General features: G+C 41.4%; 2 protein-coding genes across 14 annotated transcripts in view; one reads left to right on the top strand and one right to left on the bottom strand.

Annotated features, from left to right (window-relative positions):
• Window positions 1-1,925: 1,925 nt before the first annotated feature.
• Window positions 1,926-4,230, bottom strand: LOC115203514 (sentrin-specific protease 8). 2 transcript variants are annotated; one of them, XM_029768266.1, is made up of 2 exons: window positions 4,063-4,230; window positions 1,926-3,565 (listed from the first exon to the last, which is right to left on the bottom strand). In XM_029768266.1, exon 2 carries the CDS (start codon window positions 3,519-3,521, stop codon window positions 2,883-2,885), a length of 639 nt encoding a protein of 212 aa, XP_029624126.1. In that variant the 5' UTR covers window positions 3,522-3,565; window positions 4,063-4,230; the 3' UTR covers window positions 1,926-2,882. The 2 variants fall into 2 exon arrangements, with proteins under 2 accessions (XP_029624126.1, XP_029624127.1); XM_029768267.1 differs by having other exon boundaries at window positions 4,068-4,230.
• A 23-nt stretch (window positions 4,231-4,253) lies between these two features.
• Window positions 4,254-21,457, top strand: part of LOC115203512 (unconventional myosin-IXAa) — a 200,586-nt gene continuing 183,382 nt past the window's right edge. For 5 of the 12 annotated variants that reach the window (XM_029768259.1, XM_029768263.1, XM_029768257.1 and 2 more), the window contains exon 1: window positions 4,255-4,651. The gene's annotated coding sequence lies outside the window, so the exon portion shown is untranslated. Of the gene's footprint in view, window positions 4,652-20,419; window positions 20,543-21,457 lie in introns of those variants that run through there. The other 7 variants (XM_029768264.1, XM_029768254.1, XM_029768262.1 and 4 more) reach the window with 3 other exon arrangements.

Genomic DNA, 21,457 nt, shown 5'->3' with positions numbered 1-21,457 from the left:
GTTTATGTATTGTATCCCCAGATGGATATAGTCTGAGGAGTTGTGTAATAATACTGTTTATGTATTGTATCCCCAGATGGATATAGTCTGAGGAGTTGTGTAATAATACTGTTTATGTATTGTATCCCCAGATGGATATAGTCTGAGGAGTTGTGTAATAATACTGTTTATGTATTGTATCCCCAGATGGATATAGTCTGAGGAGTTGTGTAATAATTCTGTTTATGTATTGTATCCCCAGATGGATATAGTCTGAGGAGTTGTGTAATAATACTGTTTATGTATTGTATCCCCAGATGGATATAGTCTGAGGAGTTGTGTAATAATACTGTTTATGTATTGTATCCCCAGATGGATATAGTCTGAGGAGTTGTGTAATAATACTGTTTATGTATTGTATCCCCAGATGGATATAGTCTGAGGAGTTGTGTAATAATACGGTTTGTGATGACTGGCTGCAAGCCTCTGCTGGCCCTTTGGAAGGGAAATCTAGATCTTCCCAGAAACAACCCCCTACTTCAACCTAAGCACCTGTGTAGATCAGAGGGCAAGTTGAAGCATGCGTGTTTATGTTTCTATCTATCCAATTCATTCAGACCTACATGAAGTGTGGAGAGGGTAAGGGGACAGGCCTATTTCCAGTCAAAACGCCAAATGTCAGGTAACAGTCCTTTAATTACACTACAATAGAAACAGTCGTTTAAATTACACTACCATTACACTATACTACAGTCATTTTAACTACACTACTATTACACTACACTACAAACAGTCATTTTAATTACACTACTATTACACTACACTACAAACAGTCCTTTAAATTACACTACAATTACACTATACTACAGTCATTTAAATTACACTACTATTACACTACACTAGAAACAGTCATTTTAATTACACTACTATTACACTACACTAGAAACAGTCCTTTTAATTACACTACTATTACACTACACTAGAAACAGTCATTTTAATTACACTACTATTACACTACACTAGAAACAGTCATTTTAATTACACTACTATTACACTACACCGGAAATAGTCCTTTTAATTACACTACTATTACACTACACTAGAAACAGTCCTTTTAATTACACTACTATTACACTACACTAGAAACAGTCCTTTTAATTACACTACTATTACACTACACTAGAAACAGTCTTTTTAATTACACTACTATTACACTACACTAGAAACAGTCCTTTTAATTACACTACTATTACACTACACTAGAAACAGTCCTTTTAATTACACTACTATTACACTACACTAGAAACAGTCCTTTTAATTACACTACTATTACACTACACTAGAAACAGTCATTTTAATTACACTACTATTACACTACACTAGAAACAGTCCTTTTAATTACACTACTATTACACTACACTAGAAACAGTCATTTTAATTACACTACTATTACACTACACTAGAAACAGTCATTTTAATTACACTACTATTACACTACACTAGAAACAGTCATTTTAATTACACTACTATTACACTACACTAGAAACAGTCATTTTAATTACACTACTATTACACTACACTAGAAACAGTCATTTTAATTACACTACTATTGCCTGACATTTGGCGTTCTGACTGGAAATCGTCTTAATCGAAAATTACCTTTAAATTTCTGGCTCACAATCTGTAACGCTTCAGCGATACAGACCGAGTAGAGCAGTAAACGGGACTAATAAAGGAATGTAATTACCGGGACCTTGTGATTCATTCCAAGACTAAATGGTTTTCTATTCTTCAGGTGTTCATCATTGCCTCAGCCAGTAATGAATAAATAAATAATTGATATGTCATTAATACATTAGTACTATATTCATTATTCATACACTCTTGTTGATTTTGAATCATGTATTTGACTGCATGTTACTGACACAAAGTGGAACCAAATTGGGTTGCTTATTGATTTCAGATTCATTCCTTTATTATCATCCAAAATACTGTAACAATTTCAACATGAAATTCATTTATCTCATTATATGCATATAATCTCATATATAAGATATGGCACTTTCATGTTCCTTGCTTGGTTTATTGGAAGTGTATCATGGAGATACTGTGTGAATGTTACTGGTTTACTAAGATAAGGACTAGGTTTTATTTGCAGGTTTAGTAAACGGAGAGGATCATGGAACTGGTGCTGCCATACAACCAGCATTTGACCATGATCAACAGGTATAATTGCATCCAAACATTTCTTCATTGTGATGTTATTGTATATTTAACATTCTAAGATACATTCTTCATATCAATTCTAATTCATTTACAGCATACCTGAGCAATAATAAATTGTAAACAATTTCCACATTTTCTTACAAGATCAAATGAAATACAGTGAATAGAAAACGTGTCGTTCTTTTCAAGATGTCCATTTCTCCTGTGTTTTTATTTTTTTATCTGACCTAGTGTTGTTTACCTGCTTTTTGTAAGATCCTATTCTGGACTTTCTATTTCCTACCTCTGATATTGAACTCTGTTGAGGAAACATTTAGCTGGATGGTTTACGCCTGTTGTATTCTGTCATGCGACAAATAAACTTTGAATTGTAACCCGCTCCTTGTGATGAATATGATAAATAGATAATAAATTATATGTATTGTATAGGCATGCAGGTGCAGTGTTTACATGTATTGTTCTGGCTTTATAAGGTGTAAATATGACAGCAATTGTTGTATGAAGCCTGAAATATTGGAACACGGCTTCAATCTTTTACTATCAAAGGCAATACCTTTGTGATTGTGAATGTAGATCCAGTGCATTCCTTCATTGACCTTAAAACTCCTGGAGGCTCTCCTGTTCTGAGTACATTGAGGACATGCTTAGTGCTGAGGAGGAGAACATAGCTCCCCAGGTTAATCTCTGTCCAGTCTCTGGATCAGTCGGCACCACTCTAGCCTCTTCTGAGTGATGTAGGCCGGGGTGATGGTCTGGACAGGGAGGTGAGGCGAGCCCTCCACTCTGGCCCTCTCACACAACGCCTCTGCGTTACAGATCACATACATGCCGCAGTCATAGCTGTTCTGCTGCAAAGGACAGGGCTCCTCCACAAAGGGCACTTTCCTCCCCGACCCCAGGAATGGCTCCAGCTTTGTGGCGATGCGCCGGGCGTGAAGTGAGTTGCCACCACTCTGCGAGTCGTAGTGGGCAAAATGGCCGCCGTCGCGCAAGAACAGCAGCAGGCTCCAGTGAGAGCCGCCGGCAGTCTGGATGGAGTTGTCGTTGACAGCCAGGAAGACCCAGCGCCGGGAAGCTAGCCCCAGCGGCTCCAGAAACAGGGCTAGTTCCTCCGGGCAGGCAGCACACTTGATGAACTGGGTGACCTCGGGGCTGATGAAGATGGCCGCTTCGCCAAGGCCTTTGAAGAGCTCAGTGGCAAAGTACTCGAAGGCAAAGCCGATGACCTGGTCGTTGAGCCAGTGAGGGCCCTCCAGTAAGGCCACATCAGAGCGCCGCAGGAGGCTGTCCTGGTAGCTCAACACAACAGGATCCATTCTCTCCAAGGCAGGGTGGGGGTGGACAGGTAGACAGGGTCAGTCTGGAAAACATGGAGGAACCGGTTTTGGGCAGATTAAGTTAAAGATGAAGCAACACTACTATACACAATCACAAACTGTCATCTTGTCAGATTTTTCAGGAATGAGCGCTAGCTAATTCATTAGTTGAGTGTATGAGCCACAAAACATGGTTTTCTACTAGTTAGCTATAGCCTAGGTGCTGAAAGTACTTTCCAGATACCTAACCTTAGCTATGTTGGCAGGCTGATTAGCTATGAATAAATAAATAAAACTTCTACTGGATATAATCTTCAATCTCACAATTAGCACAATAGCTATAAAGGCTAGATAACAACACACTAAGTTAGCTAGTCATAGCTAAAAACCTTTTTTATTTTGGTCAAAGTTGGCAGGTTTGCTGGCGCTACATTGCATTTTGCTATGCTAGCTAGTGTTGACTCCCAATCCAATGGGTTTGGCATGCGCAGTGGGTTTTACGATGTACGAAATTAATAAACAAACATTTTATTTCACATACCTTACCAGACACATTCACAAAAAATTTCCATAAAAAATGCAACCTTCCTTCCTCGTTGCAGTAAGAAAAGTAAACGAGTACAAACTGCTCCACTCCTGTAAACATTTTGCGACAGTACTGCGGGGCAAGTGGGCTTTCCCGAGACATTTGGGACCCGCTGTGTCCATGCGGGTGATTCGCTGAATGAGTCGGTACATCCAATCCCCTCGAACCTCTCTGGGAAACACACCCTCCCTGATTATTTCACCCCGCCTATCAAGTAGCGTGAGCGCGCACTGTTTAGCAAGGGGGAAAAGGCAGCAGAGGTTTCATCGAACGTCACCGGGGATAGGAAGGGCTGCTTTTAATACATTTTAAGAAGAGAAGAAAATAGGACAAATATGCGGCACTGTTCGGGATTGATCTGAATTTTGAGTATGCTTTTCGGGGCAAGTTATTTGGAGAGAAGAACGAAGACGCAGTGGTTTAAAGAAACCCCGGGAATTAAAAATCAGATTTGAGAGTTGCATATGTGTGCTAATCCCCCTGTCCCAAATGAGAAGGCTTCAGCGCACAACAGATTTGGATTAACGTTCATTGAAGCAGTAAGGTAAGAAGTGTTTCTACTGTCCCAAACGGGGCTTTTCATGTGCGTGTAAAATATATATATTTGCCAATCACTGGGGTATGGTACCAATAGGCAACGTTTTGCTATTGACAATATGATTTTTGGAATTCCATTCATCGCGCAATGAACTAACATTACCCTTCCCACTGAACCACAGGGAGTTTATTGCGTGTAGTTACCATTACTTGAAACGCGGTGTTAATTTATTAACTGGATTTATAGCTTGACCACTTTGTGATTGTGCGTGTAGTAAAGAAACCGCATCTTTGCATACAACATTTGTTATTTTTACATTGTCAGTAGTGAGACACCCACTATTACAAAAGTGTATTGCTTTCGAGTAGTAAGTTATTGTCATGAGCTGTTAGATAACTGATGTAGTTTGTCAAGGGAACCGAAAGTTTATAACCTACGCACTATAGTTTTTAAACGAAATGATTTCAAGTCAAATCAAGACAGTATCTGTCAACGTCCATGCAGATGCATTGTATCCCATCAAATGTATCAAAATATGAAGGTTACAATGTCCCGCCAACTTCAAGTGATCTCAGACCACCCTCTTTTGACACAAAGTAATCGAACAATAATTGAGAGCACTAGCAATAGCAGAGGTGTGTTGTCTATCTCTGTCTGGGGCGGGGAAATATCTGCATGTATTATTTAGTGGAGGTCAGCCAGAATAGTTTATAATGCAGTGGATGCAGTACAGACTGCAAGGCAGGGGAATTGTAGAGGAGGTATAATGTGGTGAAGAAGCTGCTGAATCATGGGGCCTGCCCAGAGCAGCACTCCTTAGCCCATAACATTTGTTCCATAGCTTTATCCACTACTTACCCCTCAAGCTGACCTATCCTCGTACTGAGTTGATTGAGAATGTTTATATGATCTTTGGAGAATGTTATTGTTTGTAATGCCAGTGTAGAGGCTATAGCCTGTATTCTATACATGTCTTCTGTAGTTTGGATATTGTTTAGCCTGTAGATAATTTTTTATCAATAAGCTTCTCTGGAGTCTGATATGGGTATGATGGGAAACCATTACTCAATGGTGAGCAACAACAAGACATTTTGAAATTACAAAAATATAACGAATGTTTAGTAACTAACTTTTATTTCCTATTGTTGTTGCATTGTCGAGCCTGCATGTAACCATTTCGTTGGACTGTGTATACCATGTGTATCCCGTACATACATCTAATAAAACTCCCAGGTACTACAACTATATTCTCCATAAAGTTTGTTACTTGGGCCCATCCTCTGTACAGGTGATCAGAGTGGGTCTGGAGGAATGCATTGGGACTGAGAAGACACAGCTGCCTGCTGGGGTAGCACCAGAGGCCTGCCATGGGCATGACATTAGAGTCCAGCAACTTGTCCCACTGACATGACTCCCGGCAGGCATCTCCTCTCTCTGACATTTCTGAATGGCAGACCTCTTGGCTGTATCACGTCATGGGGTAATAGAACACTTCAGCTCTAGTTAACTCTATGGTTAACATCCAATGAATAGTCATGATATGATGTTCAGGCGATGTCCATGGTTGGAGCTTGTATACCTGAAACGTGTAATAGCCTGGGTCAGGACTAGGCTACAGGATATTTCTGATCTCAACTGGATACATTGTGATGTTTGGGTTCATCTTGTTGAACTAAAGGCCTACAGGATAATATGGAAAGCAAGCCATCAGACAGAGATGAAGGCTTGAGAAAAACCGCGTTGTGCTGATATGAACCTAGAGAGGTTCAAAAGTGGGAGTGATTGTCAGCGCAGCAGAGTAGCTACAGCAGCTGTTGTAGCCACAGATCTAACACCTGATGCAGTAGAAGCAGTGCAGATGCAGTAGAAGCAGTGCAGATGCAGTAGAAGCAGTGCAGATGCAGTAGAAGCAGTGCAGATGCAGTAGAAGCAGTGCAGATGCAGTAGAAGCAGTGCAGATGCAGTAGAAGCAGTGCAGATGCAGTGCAGATGCAGCGTCTGAAGGGAACTATGTCACTCTATCTGCAGTTTGGAAATGCTCAATCGTGAAGTATTCAACTGGGAATAAAAATGTTATGTAGCTTTATTAGGCTATATCACTATCTATGACAATGGAATATTACTGACTGGGGCTATGGAAATTGTTCATGTATGTTCTTAGGTGGGGTATGCTGTGGAATACTTTAGAAACCGATTATCTTTGAGGTGGATCAGTGAAATCAATGTGAATGGCCATTTGGCTGCACATTATTTAGTCATTGTACGCTACTCTGTAGACACTCCAAAGTCTGAGCTGTGGGATGCTGCTTTGACAAATGGAAACAAGCTTTACAGCAGTAGCAGAGTTCTTCCAAAATTTTGATGGCTAGCCTCCATGATGGAAAAGACCATTGCAGAAATATACAACTATTGCATCACCCTAAAGCTATCGCTCCCTAACCACAGAGACTGTAGCCAACACGTTGACTGTGTCAGTTCTATCCTGATTTTGTTCACTGGTGGACTGAGGCGACAAACCGCTCCTCTGTGACCATGCTGTGCTTTTCCCATATAGGACTACACAATGCCTTTGTGGATTCGAAAACTCAACATGACCTCAAATGAGTGACCTCATTGCCACATGCTTCTGTGGGGTGGGGTGGGGTGGTAGGTCACGTGCTGAGTCACTTGGTCAGCTGCACATGAAAAGTGTTGTGCGGCCGCATGGCCGGATTGTATGGCGTAAGTGATTGGCACGCACATAAAGTGGAACATGCCTGTTGCCCATGAACAAAGCTCCCCATTCTCTGTGGCCATTACAGGAGGCTACGGGACCTCAAAGGCTTGGCTTCCCCCATGGCTTTGTATTTCCCCTCGTTAACTCCTCATGGTGCTCAGACTGGTCAGAATGAGAGTTTCTAGTTTTAATGTCACATGCACAAGCACAGTGCACAAGCACAGCCTTTCTTGCAAACTCAGCCTAACAATGCAATGATCAGTAACAATGTATTACTAGAAAAAACCCACAAGAATAAGAAATATAAAATACACAAGTAAGTAAGCATACTAAATATAGGACATTTTTAATAAGTCAGTTCCAATACCATATTTACATGTGCAGGGATACTGTAGTGATGGAGGTAGATATGTACAGGGGTAAGGAGACTAGGCAACAGGATATAAGATAAACAGAGTAGCAGCAGCTTGTATATGAGTGGGTGTGTAGTGTCAGTATAAATGTTTGTGCATATTATGTGTGAGTGACAGTGTGTGTGAGTGTGTAGGGCCCTGTGAGTGTGCATAGAGACAGTGCAAAGATTGAAATAAAAGGTCAATTAAAGGTTAACTCAGTCTGTGTAGCTATTTTGTTATTTATCAGTCGTATTGCTTGGGGATAGAAGCTGTTCAAGAGCCTGTTGGTGTCAGACTTGATGCACCGGTACCTCTTGCCGTGCGTCAGCAGAGAAAATAGTCTATGGCTTGAGTGGTAGGGTCAGCGTGGCTGAGGTGATGTTGCCTACCCTCGCCACCCGGGGTCGTACCATCAGGAAGTCCAGGATCCAGTTGCAGAGGGAGGTGTTCATACCCAAAGTCCTAAGCTTGGTGACGAGCTTGGAGGAGACAATGGTGTTGAACGCTGAGCTATAGTCAATGAACATCATTCTCACATAGGTATTCCTCTTATCAAGAGTGATGGAAAACAAGGAATTGTTTTTTCTTTTCCTAACATTACCAACGGAGTTTTCTGTTTTCACCAAATTGAGTCGGCCTAAATGCAGGTCAGGCCTATTATTTGGCTACTAGCCTACTCGGTCACTAGCCTACTTGTTACTCGGTCACCAGCCTACTTGTTACTTGGTCACTAGCCTACTTGTTACTCGGTCACTAGCCTACTTGTTACTCGGTCACTAGTCTACTTGGTCACTAGCCTACTTGTTACTTGGTTACTAGCCTACTTGTTACTAGCCTTCGTCACTAGCCTACTTGTTACTTGGTCACAAGCCTACTTGTTACTCGATCACTAGCCTACTTGTTACTCGGTCACTAGTCTACTTGGTCACAAGCCTACTTGTTACTCGGTCACTAGCCTACTTGTTACTCGGTCACTAGTCTACTCGGTCACTAGCCTACTTGTTACTTGGTCACTAGTCTACTTGGTCACTAGCCTACTTGTTACTTGGTCACTAGCCTACTTGTTACTTGGTCACTAGCTACTTGGTCACTAGCCTACTTGTTACTTGGTCACTAGCTACTTGGTCACTAGCTACTTGGTCACTAGCCTACTCATTACTTGGTCACTAGCCTACTCATTACTTGGTTACTAGTCTACTTGTTACTAGCCTTCGTCACTAGCCTACTCATTACTTGGTTACTAGCCTACTTGTTACTAGCCTTCGTCACTAGCCTACTTGTTACTAGCCTTCGTCACTAGCCTACTTGTTACTAGCCTTCGTCACTAGCCTACTTGTTACTAGCCTTGGTCACTAGCCTACTTGTTACTAGCCTTGGTCACTAGCCTACTTGTTACTAGCCTTCGTCACTAGCCTACTTGTTACTAGCCTTCGTCACTAGCCTACTTGTTACTAGCCTTCGTCACTAGCCTACTCATTACTTGGTTATTAGTGTCCCTTTAAAAGTACGGAGTTCGCTCCTACAGTAGTTCTCCCCTAAAAAGGAGTGTCTGTTGTGGAAAGAGGACGAGGCCAAATCTTTGTTTAATTCCTCTCTATTGAGAAACCCCTGTTGAGATGCTAGAACAATCACAGGAAACTCAAAGGGCATGTAGAGAAAGTTGCTTCTGGAAGAAAGCCCTTGAGTTAATTTAACCTTCTGCTTCATCGCTCTTAGCAAATGAGGTCTAGGGTATTTCATAATTTAAGCACTAGATTTTATTTAGCTTAAATGGTTACGTCAATAAAATGATTAGGCCAAGATGGAATTACCGTTTACCCTCACTTCTTGGACATACCAGAGCCTTAGATATGCAGTTTTAGAAACTGTTCTTTGTCCTGTAAGCCTTACATGGCAATGCAGGAATTTTGATAGCGCACACTGCACAGGGCTGCAGGCCAGAAGGTTGTGGGTTCACAGACCACCATGGACAAGAGTAGTGGAAATATCTCCTTTATAGTAAAAGCATTTCCTGAATCTATCATCATATTTACAGACCCCAGAAAATATAAATTAAATTCTACATCATTTTAAACATTAGCAGAATATTTTTTTAATACCACACAAAATACCAAAATTATAGGATAAGAATGGACACCGACGGGCCTCCCGAGTGGCGTAGTGGTCTAAGCCACTGCATTGACCTAGAGATCCTGGTTCGAGTCCAGGCTCTGTCGCAGCCAGCCGCGGCTGGGAGACCGATGAGGCGGCGCACAATTGGCCTAGCGTCCTCCGGGTTAGAGGAGGGTTTGGCCAGTAGGGATGTTCTTGTCCCATCGCGCACTAGCGACTCCTGTGGCGGGCGCAATGCACGCTGACCAGGTCGCCAGGTGTACGCACGGCTCTCGACCTTCGCCTCTCCCGAGTCCGTACGGGAGTTGCAGCGATGGGACAAGACTGTAACTACCCAATTGGATACCACAAAATTGGGGACAAAAAGGGGTAAAATAATATAAAATAAAATGGACACCGAGATATGTGTTCATCTTATCATATTTCTCCAAAAATGTTACATTTAACTTCTGGCTATTCTTCCCAATGAGAGAAGGTCAAGTGTTTTGCTAAAAGCTGTCTGAGGTTAAACATCTTCTATTGTACAGAAAGTGAATAGCTTAATCAAAGGATAGTGAAATAATTGGATTACTTCCCAAGCAAAGTGTATTTTTTGTCTCCTCTGCTATAGAAGGTTGTAGCTCAGCCTCTGAATGTGAAATAAATGAAACCATGATGTCCCCATATGTGTTGGAGTCACGTCTTTCCCGGGCTTCTACACCTGCATTGCTTGCTGTTCGGGGTTTTAGGCTGGGTTTCTGTACAGCACTTTGTAACATCAGCTGATATAAGAAGGGCTTTATAAATAAATAAAATTGATATTTTACATCTTGTTTTTAGCATAAAGCATCGCGGACCATAGCGCTGTTATAGAGCACTTTATATACATTTATATTTTAGTCATTTAGCAGACGCTCTTATCCAGAGCGACTTACAGTAGTGAATGCATACATTTAATTAAAAAAATTAAATATTTTTTGTTTGTTTTAGGACTGATGCCCAACTGAGCATTCTGCTCAATACATCCTTATTGGGTGCTAATGAATATTTGTTCTAAAGTGCATTACTGTGGCATGAAAACACAATGACATTTTTTAAGAAGGCAAATCATTATTAGGAAAACCTTTTATTATTATTTTGATGTCACCAGATTGACTTTAGATGCAGTATTACTTTAACTAGGTAGCTAAGATTGAGGGGAGACCTCCAGATTTTAGCTAGCTAACGTTAGCATTGCTTGCTATTTTTGACTAACTTTTCAAGCTAATGTCATTGCCATCTGTCTAAAGTAAATTTGACAACATGATGTTGATGATGGCAAAGTTGTTTCCTACTATTTTATGAAATAAGCCCAAATCCTAAAAACATTATACCGACCTTTAGAGTTTACAATTGCATTGATGAACATCCCCCCTCTGCCCTCCCTTACTATATAATTTCTTTGTCTACCCATTGTTTTTAGAATGCATGGTGTTTGTTAGTTCCCCCATTGAACTCCCTGACCTCCCCTCTCAGTGTACGATAACGCTATGTTGTTTAATATACTTCATCAGACACGCGGTCTGCTAAAGCCATTAGCGCCGTTAGCGTCGTCAGTGTTCACCTCAGACAAAACGCCTGTCTTGTCCTCCTTTGACTGACTGATCTGCCAAACTGTTATGGTTTCTTCCCATGTCCTGTCCGAGGCCCTGTGATTCACACCCTAGATCAAGGCTTCTCAAGTACTATTTGAGAAGGTCCGGTAACACACATTTCCTAGGTGGCAAAGGTCCCGAATGCATATTGTCATTTATCGGCGTAGTAACAAACCCCAACCTAGCAACCCATGTGACCCCAAACTGTTCACACCCCTCTTGTTGCAAAGAGAGAATTTTGCAGTTTTCAAAGCTTATTTCCTGCAATTCTACACATTTTGCAATGTCTTATGTGTGTTCATATTATACACGGGGTTGAAGTCCGACTGAGCTAAAACATTTACATTTTTAAATATATTTTATTTGGTTATATTTTTTATTAGTCGGGACCCTTGGTCTGTATTGGTCTGAATATGACCCCGTTCTGGGTCCAGATTCACACCGTGGTCTGCCTATTGAGTATGGGGGCCCGAGATATTAACCTTCATCTGCCAGCAATAGGCTACTGGCTAATGTTAATGAAAAAAGATGATGAACATTTCCCACAGCTGGATCTTGTTTTCTTGAATATAAGGATGACTTTTGGGGGGAGTTGTAAACAACATGCACTCTTTGATATTCTATCCCAATAGATATACATTTGACGGTTATTTAGAACTTTCTCAAAATTGTCTTATTGTCAGTTTATCCTGGCTGTAGGAGTAAAAGCTAGGCCTATTTTATGCTAACTTTCCAGTCAGACCTTGTGTGGTGTTCCATGGTCTTTTTCACCTCTCGTTCCTTTGTTCACTCACTGCGCACCCATTTAGCATGGAAAATGCTTCCCCTGCTCATGTCACACAACTTGAGGCGAGCTGTGAAAGTTACAGGCACTGAGGCTAACATTTGCTCCAAGTGTTTCCGGAGGGGGGCCAATGTAAATCTGGGAAAATGGACTCTCAATAGGAGCACTGGACCGCTGTGACCCTCTTATTCAAGGCAGCACGCTATTGTTCAGAGAAAAAACCCCACCTGAGCTGTCCCTATTTTGGACGATAAGTCCCTTTTTTGAAGACGTATTAGATCCCTTCCTGACACAAGTTCCTGGCAAATTGGTCAAGATGCTAGTTGAATTAATCAATGTGTAGCTGGCTGAGCTTCGATTCAGTATAATAGTGACTTATGGACAGATTTTTACACTAAATCTACACTTTGCTTTGGGGGAAAAAACGTATTTGGGTAACATTACAAAGGTAATGTTTGATGTGGACTCTGTAATACCTAGGACTGCCACAAGAGTTGTGAAGCTCAAAAGTTCTCAAGTTTCTTTGCATACGTTCATCTCAAACAAAGCATGGATCAATGTGGCCACTGTTTCAGATTTCTTCTGCCTCCCTCCATCCACTGCCGCTCCGACTGCACCATTCGTCTCATATTTCAAAGAGCATCGTCTGGCTGCAGACTGACTGCGATCAGTCAGCCCAGTCGTCATGTTGAAGAGTCTGAGAGAGCCCTCTGAACACTGACCTATAGTTAGAGGTCATGTTGTTTCTAATGCGCTAAGCAGATGTACTTAACATTCAGCCCTGCAGTTAATGTCATAGCCTGCCCATTGTACTGTATATGATGAATATTGCATTAGTGTCATCATGGCTGCCAATGCATAAACTATACCGTTTTGTTATACATGGGAAACCCAATGGTCATCCCAAAACATGCTTTTTGGTTGTGCTTTCAAATCTCATAGAAAATGCATCATGAAGTCGTTAGTGTGGATCCACTACCTAGCACATGTTACACTTGGCATTATTTATTTCATCGCTAAAGTACCCAAGCTAGCTTGTCAAAGCCAGTCAGGCCAAGTGAATTTCCTTTGTCATCGGTTAGGCTGGTATAGAAATGCCTTTGAAAGGGAATAACAAGCCTGGAAGGATTGGTTTGGTGTCTGGAACCTCATACAGCAGCATGTACTGGTATGTTAGCTAGCTACCTAATGTCACGTTAGTTGGCTACGAATACATAGAACATGACAGTATATTAACTATATGCTATCTAACCACCCAACAGAATAACTTATGAATAACAAACGCTCAACTGTGTGTGTGTGTGTGTGTGTGTGTGTGTGTGTGTGTGTGTGTGTGTGTCAGTAAACCTCTGGGGGGGAGGGGGGGAAATCATAATTAAATTGTTGCCAGCAGCACAATTACAGTCACCAAAGCTCTGGATAACATGAAAACAACCTAACCAGCTCTGCCAGGGTGAGTAAAATGGTCAGTGAGCTGTTCTCTCATTTGTGTCTGGAAGTAGCTAGCAAGTTAGTTTGGGTGCTTGACTGCTGCTCTGATCACCCCTACTCTTCTGCCAGACTGTCCAGTGTGCGCTCTGTACGATCGAAGAGCAAAACTCTCTGAATTTACCAACTGACAATACACTGAATTGACAAATGCCCAGAGCACATGCTGGCACTCCAGATTGAATTTACAAACACACCCAAAGTCTAATGATTTCATATGTATATAATGTATTCTATTCTACTGTATTTTAGTCAATGCCACTCCACCATTGCACTTCCTTATATTTATATTTCTTAATTCCATTATTTTATTTTAGATTTGTGTGTATTGTTGTGAATTGTTAGATACTACTGCCCTGTTGGAGCTAGGAACACAAGCATTTTGCTACACCCGCAATAACATCTGCTAAATATGTGTATGTGACCAATACAATTTGTTTGATGCCTAGCTAGTCATTTGTTATGCTAACAGGCTAGCAAGAGGTTGCATAGCAACAGCATCAACTTCCTGTAGACAGGCGAAGCGCTAGTATGCTCAACTGAAAGGATACCGTTCGTTTACAAACAGTATACTAAAAGGGAACTAATAGTATGTAGTGTATATATATTCATTAAGTATGTAGTATACAGTATGTTAGTATGGGTATTCGAACACAGCTATGGATTCTGTTATGGAGTGTGTGTACTATAGGACTGCCAACGACTCCAGTTGATTGAATTTAGCCGGATTCGTTTATGATGGAACTCAGGATTACCTTGCACAGCATGATATCATATGGCTGGGTTGTATCTTTGAGGTTTCAGTCTAAACTTATTTTTATTATACTAAAAGTTGTACGCCCTCCAGTGTGGATTAGGGGTGTGAACGTTAGAAAAGTCCCTGACGGGGAAAACGGTTATTTAGTTTTCTCTCCCCACTAAATTAAAATAACACTGCTGCTGGCTCGCTTGCTCTTCACTAATGATGCGAGTGTGTGTTCAGTCTTCGGTCTATTGCTTGTAGAATATCCTAACCTATTAATTGATGATAGGCCCTGCTTTACTGAAGTTGCAAGACATTGCAAGCCAAGAAATTGCGAAATACAGCATTCCATTGCAAGATACAGCTTTTGATTGCTGATAGATAGGCCTAGTGCCTTCTAACTCCTGTCTGCCTGGTGGCCAACGTGCCTGGTCATATCTACATCTTTTGTCAAATTTGTCGTAAAAAGTATATATTTTTTTGCATTTCAGCTAACCCCCCTAACCTTTATCAAATGATCCTAACCTGCTACGTTAATTCTCCAAACCTGCTGCATAAGTTTTCCTAAACCTATGAAAAGTACATTTTGACCAAAGTGTATGCCTTCTAGACAAAACCAACCTGCCTGTAATGTGCTCCTCTACTCTCTCTGTCCCTCGCTAGCTCTATATGAAAGATGCGAGTGTTCTTGGAAGTATTGGAAACTAAATCAGTCTACTTCGTTCCAAAATCTTAAGAGTCGCTTCCTAGCAAATGATGTCTTATTTCTACTAAATGTCTTGATTTAAATCACAGTATTTAATAAACAGGCGCGCAGGTAGTTTGAGATTATTTGATTGACAGTTCTGGTTGCCTAGTGATGGACGTTAGTCACGCTTCAGAAGCTGCATTCCTTTACAGACAAGTAAAATACCCGTTCAGTGGCGCTTCGAAACTATCTCCAGAGAAGGTTTCGTGACCGCATTTAAAAAGCCTTAGTGTAACTTTACAGACAAACAAACATGCCGAAGCTGGGTGCTTTCAAGGGTACAGAACTTCATTGCCTGGCCCTAGCGGTCATATAATGCGACCATTATTCTACATTGTGAATTGACGTCGAATTTTATGATTTTTCTTTTTGTTTTTAATGGAAAACTGATTTTTTAAAAATGCTGTTTTTAAACGTTTACTTTAGATGTGTGTAGCCTTTCTTTTTTAAGATAAGAAAAATCATACAATTCCACGTCAATTCACAATGCAGAATGGTCGTATTATATGACCGCAAGAGCCAGGCAATGAAGTTCTGTACCCTTGAAAGCACCCAGCTACGGCATGTTTGTTTGTCTGTAAGGTACACAAAGTCTTTTTTAAAACGTTAAGCAAAATTGTCCTTTTGTAATTTGTCCATAGTATGGGATACAGTTATGAATCAACACATCAGAAGTGACAACTGCAGTGTGGTTATGTAATTAATGCCTCACAAAGGAATCATCCTGCAGCTAATTCGATCAACATCAACACAGTTAATTGACTGTGATGGTTAGTTTGATTCAGATCTTCATACCCTGCAGGTCTAAAGACTGTTTGTTCAGTTGGTTGCATGACCGCATCATTCCAAAGACTAACGGGGCATCTTGGGCAGGAAACAGACCATTTATCAGTTCAGATCTGTTGGCACTGAATATTCAAGACAGGTTGTTTCTCTGGCACTGTAATGGGAGCAGAAGTCCTCAGCAGACAGCTCTCAAACAGGACATGAGTCCTGGTGTTTGCTCCCTGTCTTCTGTCTGTGTCTCTCGAACTTGTATTGTTCATATCTTGCATTACTCATCACGTGTGTGTATATAGTATTCTATACTATTCTACATTATCTTAGTCTGTTCAGCTCTGACATCGCTCGTCCGTATGTATATAGTCTTAATTCATTCCTACGTAGATTTGTGTATATTGGGTATATGTTGTGTAATTTGTTAGATATTACTCCACTGTCGGAGCTTGAAGCACAAGCATTTCACTACACCCGCAATAACATCTGCTAATCACGTGTATGTGAGCAATAACATTTGATTTCAATTTGTATGCGCTTGCGTGTTAGTAAGAACGGTTACATGCACACAATAATGCAATTTAATTATCATTTTTTGTGGCTAATCCGATTATTATAATGATGATTATTGATTAAAACATTTACAGTGGCTTGCTAAAGTATTCACCCCCTTGGCATTTTTCAAATTTTGTTGCCTTACAACCTGGAATTAAACTAGATTTTTGGGGGGTTTGTATCATTTTATTTACACAACATGCCTACCACTTTGAAGATGCAAAATATTTTTTCTTGTGAAACAAACAAGAAATAAGACAAAAAAACAGAAACTTCAGCGTGCATAACTATTCACCCCCCCAAAGTCAATACTTTGTAGAGCCACCTTTTGCAGAAAGTACAGCTGCAAGTCTCTTGGGGTATGTCTCTATAAGCTTGACACATCTAGTCACTGGGATTTTTGCCCAATCTTCAAGGCAAAACTGCTCTTGCTCCTTCAAGTTGGATGGGTTCTGCTGGTATATAGCAATCTTTAAGCCATACCACAGATTCTCAATCGGATTGAGGTCTGGGCTTTGACGAGGCCATTCCAAGACATTTTAAATGTTTCCCCTTAAACCACTCGAGGGTTGCTTTAGCAGTATGCTTAGGGTCATTGTCCTGCTGGAAGGTGAACCTCCGTCCCAGTCTCAAATCTCTTGAACACTGAACCAGCTTTTCCTCAAGAATTTCCCTGTATTTAGCGCCATCCATCATTCCTTCAATTCTGACCAATTTCCCAGTCCCTGCTGATGAAAAACATGCCCACAGCATGATGCTGCCACCACCATGCTTCACTGTGGGGATGTTGTTCTCAGAGTTATGAGGTGTTGTGTTTGCACCAGACACAGCGTTTGCCTTGATGGCCAAAAAGCTCAGTTTTAGTCTCATCTAACCAGAGTACCTTCTTCCATATGTTTGGGGAGTCTACCATATGCCTTTTGGCGAACACCAAATGTGTTTGCTTATTTTTTTCTTTAAGCAGTAGCTTTTTTTCTGGCCACTCTTCTGTAAAGCCCAGCTCTGTGGAGTGTACAGCTAAAAGTGGTCCTATGGACAGATACGCCAATCTCCGCTATGGAGCTTTGCAGCTCCTTCAGGGTTATCTTTGGTCTCTTTGTTGCCTCTGATTAATGCCCTCCTTGCCTGGTCCATGAGTTTTGGTGGGCGGCCCACTCTTGGCAGGTTTGTTGTGGTGTCATATTCTTTCCATTTTGTAATAATGGATTTAATGGTGCTCTGTGGGATGTTCAAAGTTTCTGATATATTTTTTTAATAACCCAACCCTGATCTGTACTTCTCCACAATTTTGTCCCTGACCTGTTTGGAGAGCTCCTTGGTCTTCATGGTGCCGCTTGCTTGGTGGTGTTACAGATGCTGGGGCCTTTCAGAACAGGTGTGTGTGTGTGTATATATATACTGAGATCATGTGACACTTAGATTGCACACAGGTGGACTTTATTTAACTAATTATGTGACTTCTGAAGGTAATTGGTTGTACCAGATCTTAATTAGGGGCTTCATAGCAAAGGGAGTGAATACATACAGTGAGGGGAAAAAGTATTTGATCCCCTGCTGATTTTGTATGTTTGCCCACTGACAAAGAAATGATCAGTCTATAATTTTAATGGTAGGTTTATTTGAACAGTGAGAGAAAGAATAACAACAAAAAATCCTGAAAAACGCATGTCAAAAATGTTATGAATTGATTTGCATTTTAATGAAGGAAATAAGTATTTGACCCCCTCTCAATCAGAAAGATTTCTGGCTCCCAGGTGTCATTTATCACTGTATGCACGCACCACTTTTCCAATTTTTGTTTTATTTTTTTCACTTCACCAATTTGGACTATTTTGTGCATGTCCATTACATGAAATCCAAATAAAAATACATTTTTAAATTACAGGTTGTAATGCAACAAAATAGGAAAAATCCCATGGGGGATGAATACTTTTGCAAGGCACTGTACATGCTTTGTAAGAAGAACGATTTCCCTCATAATAATCCTGTTTCCATGGAGTCATCTGGAATCAGGCTACCTGATGGCACTCTGAAAAATGCTGAAAATCACCAATCAAAATAAATGTTCTACCACAGCGACTGTTATTTTTGGGAAGCAGATTTGATTATGAGTTCGGACATATGTTTGTATGTGAACTATTTCTAAGAGGCATACATTCAGTTGTTCCAAACTCACTTCACTCACACTAAAGAGGGTGCTTCACTTGCACCTGGCTGGTGCTAGCACATGCACAGATCAAATACACCTTTGGAATGCCGATTTTTAGGTGTTTACATGTCCTAATAATTAGAAAGATTTCTCAGAAAACCAGGTGTTTTTTTTTAATCGCAGAGTAAGGTGTTTACATGACTATTGCATAATCTGTCTACTGCCATAATCAGTTTAATATCAAATTATTACTGTGCGTATAAACGTACTCGGTGTGAGCGTGTTTATTTACCAGCCAGTGTGTCTGGAGGAGTCCACCCGCTGGTGCCCAGCTCCTCCTCCTCTTGTCCTTGAAGCTGCCTTGCCCCAGGCCAGGACCTGCTCAGCTGATCCAGGCCTTGGCCTAATGGCTACCATTCTTATGGGGAAATGAAGTGTGTGTAATCCAGGTCACTGATACCTCCTACAGTAGCCTCCCTGTGTCTTCTTCTTCACCCTCATCTCCACTCCCTCTCTGCTGCTTTTTCTCCCTCTGACCAACCCCAGCTGCTTGCTTTCAGCACCGGCAGAGTGGATGTTCTGACATCGCCCCACTCACTCATCTAGAGTCGAGTGGTTCCCAACGTTCCCAGTAGAGGCTGTTGGCATCAGGGTTGGGGTCAATTTCAATTCAAGAAGTACACTGAAGTTCTCTTTTAGAGTACATTTTCCTCATTGAAGAGAATTGGAATTGGGTTTACTTTCTGAATTGAAATGGAATTGACCCCAACCCTGCTTGGCATCACACAGTCATTTGCCATGCAGCTCACCACCAGACAGATTTGTGCTTGAGGTGATACCTTTCTAGTGGTTAGACTTGGCAAACTTCTAAAGAGGTGTACAAGCCAGCTACACATGAGCTCCAGGGTGTTCTTTATTCAGTAGCTGTGGGCTTCCTGCCACACACACTGAGCTTCTTTCCAGTATGAATTGATGAGCGGCTTTACCAGGAAATGTTTTTAAATAAATCTGTGTGATGACTATATATTCCATGCCAGCAAGTTCCCCCATGTCTTTATTTTTTTTTAAACGAGTTGGCAAAGAAATCCACAACTGTCTGGAGATTAGAGAATGGCCAATTTTGACAGATTTCTCTTTCCTGAGAAAGGAACATCCTACTCCTCCCCTATACTAATGTTTAAGTAAGTTAATACCCCAGTGTAGCAGATTCATGCTGTTAATGATGAAGTTCCATTTGTAACACGGATGTTGTTTTTGCCAAGTCTTCATCCAGATGATACTGATATCTCTGATACCATGGCTGCGTTTACACAGGCAGCCCAATTCTGCATTTTTTTCACTAATTGGTCTTTTGACCAATCAGATCAGCTCTGAAAAATATCTGATGTGAAAAGCTCTGATGTGATTGGTCAAAATATCAGAATTGGACTGCCCGTGTAAACGCAGCCCATTTGGATCAGGCTACCTCATACTTATTTGGTTGTATGGTATAATTGGCATCCTTTTAATGGTTTACTGTTGGAATGCCCTCTATCATCTCTTACTGTGTCTAGTTCTGAATGATTTCACATGGACACTATCATTATTGAACTAACTATAGAACTCTCACCTTAGAAGGGGGGAACGGAGTGAGAGACTGAGTAGGAGACGGATGGTGTGGGAGAGAGCGACTGGACGACAGTGAAAACCAGCCAGAGAGGTTTGGAAAGGGCCAGATCTCTGTGTGTTATTCTCCCAGGTTCCTGACAGGTGTCTGTAGCCCTATCTACATCCTACGCCGGTGCTCTGTCTGCAGCCAGTCAGAGGAGCGTGGGAATGGTGAGAGTCCTCCAGAAAAAGCTCACATGCAGTCTGACCCACGGACCTGTTTGGCAGTCTGTCCATCCGTACTGTGTTCTAGGTAGTGTCTGTTGACAGGAAGCTCTGGCAGTCTCCTCACAGTTGGCTGTCTGCTGTGAGAATCCCTCTCAGATTGGGATGTCCTGTTTGATCATGTTCCTGTCTGTTGTAGTTCAGAGGCAGACATCAATGTTTTATTTCCTCTTTTGTCATAGTATTTTGTGTAATCTTCTCTTTTCTGACTTAAAGGGCAGGGAATTTAAGAGCCCCTGTTGGCTACGATTTTGTAGCTAGATGTTAAAAGTTGACATACGGCATCAATTTCACCCCCAAAGAGTTAAAGTTCCTCAAACTGGGAACATTGTAGCATCAAACAGGGGACTTAAAAGTTCATAATGAGGTTCACGCTTTGCTATCAGTAGAAAGTGTAAAGGGAGACGTAACAATGTCACAGTGTTGTTGTTGTGGAGAAGCCCCCTGAACCACAATTCCTGCTTCGCCCATGCTGGGGTCATTGTCCTGGGAGTGGATGAAGGAAGTAGGCCTCACCATTGCGACCACTCAGGGGTGGTCCTGTTTACTCTCCCTGTCTCCAGCGCTCTTTTCCATGTAAACCCCTTCAGTGGTATTAATAGCAGTTCCTTTCAGGAACCTGCCTTTGAGTTCACTGGCATGACAAAGTCTGTTGGATTGTTGGGCCCAGAGTGACTAGTATTTTCTGAAAGGCCCATGAACCATCCCCTTACTGTATGTAGAGAGGGGACAGCATAGCCCATTGAAGGCTGGCCATGTTGATAGAAATGGAAGTCCTGCGACCTACCTCGAGTTACAAAGATTTGCTCATTAGAGAACGCTATTATGGCGGCCATCTTTGATTTAGGTTAAGTTGCCTTA

The sequence above is a fragment of the Salmo trutta genome, chromosome 12, assembly GCF_901001165.1.
Source record: "Salmo trutta chromosome 12, fSalTru1.1, whole genome shotgun sequence".
Classification (NCBI taxonomy): Eukaryota; Metazoa; Chordata; class Actinopteri; order Salmoniformes; family Salmonidae; genus Salmo; species Salmo trutta.
This window is presented reverse-complemented; position numbering and strand designations above follow the sequence as displayed.

Bases quoted from the DNA above. Each gene is read 5' to 3' on its own strand.
- LOC115203514 (XM_029768266.1), bottom strand. From the start codon at position 3,521: ATGGATCCTGTTGTGTTGAGCTACCAGGACAGCCTCCTGCGGCGCTCT.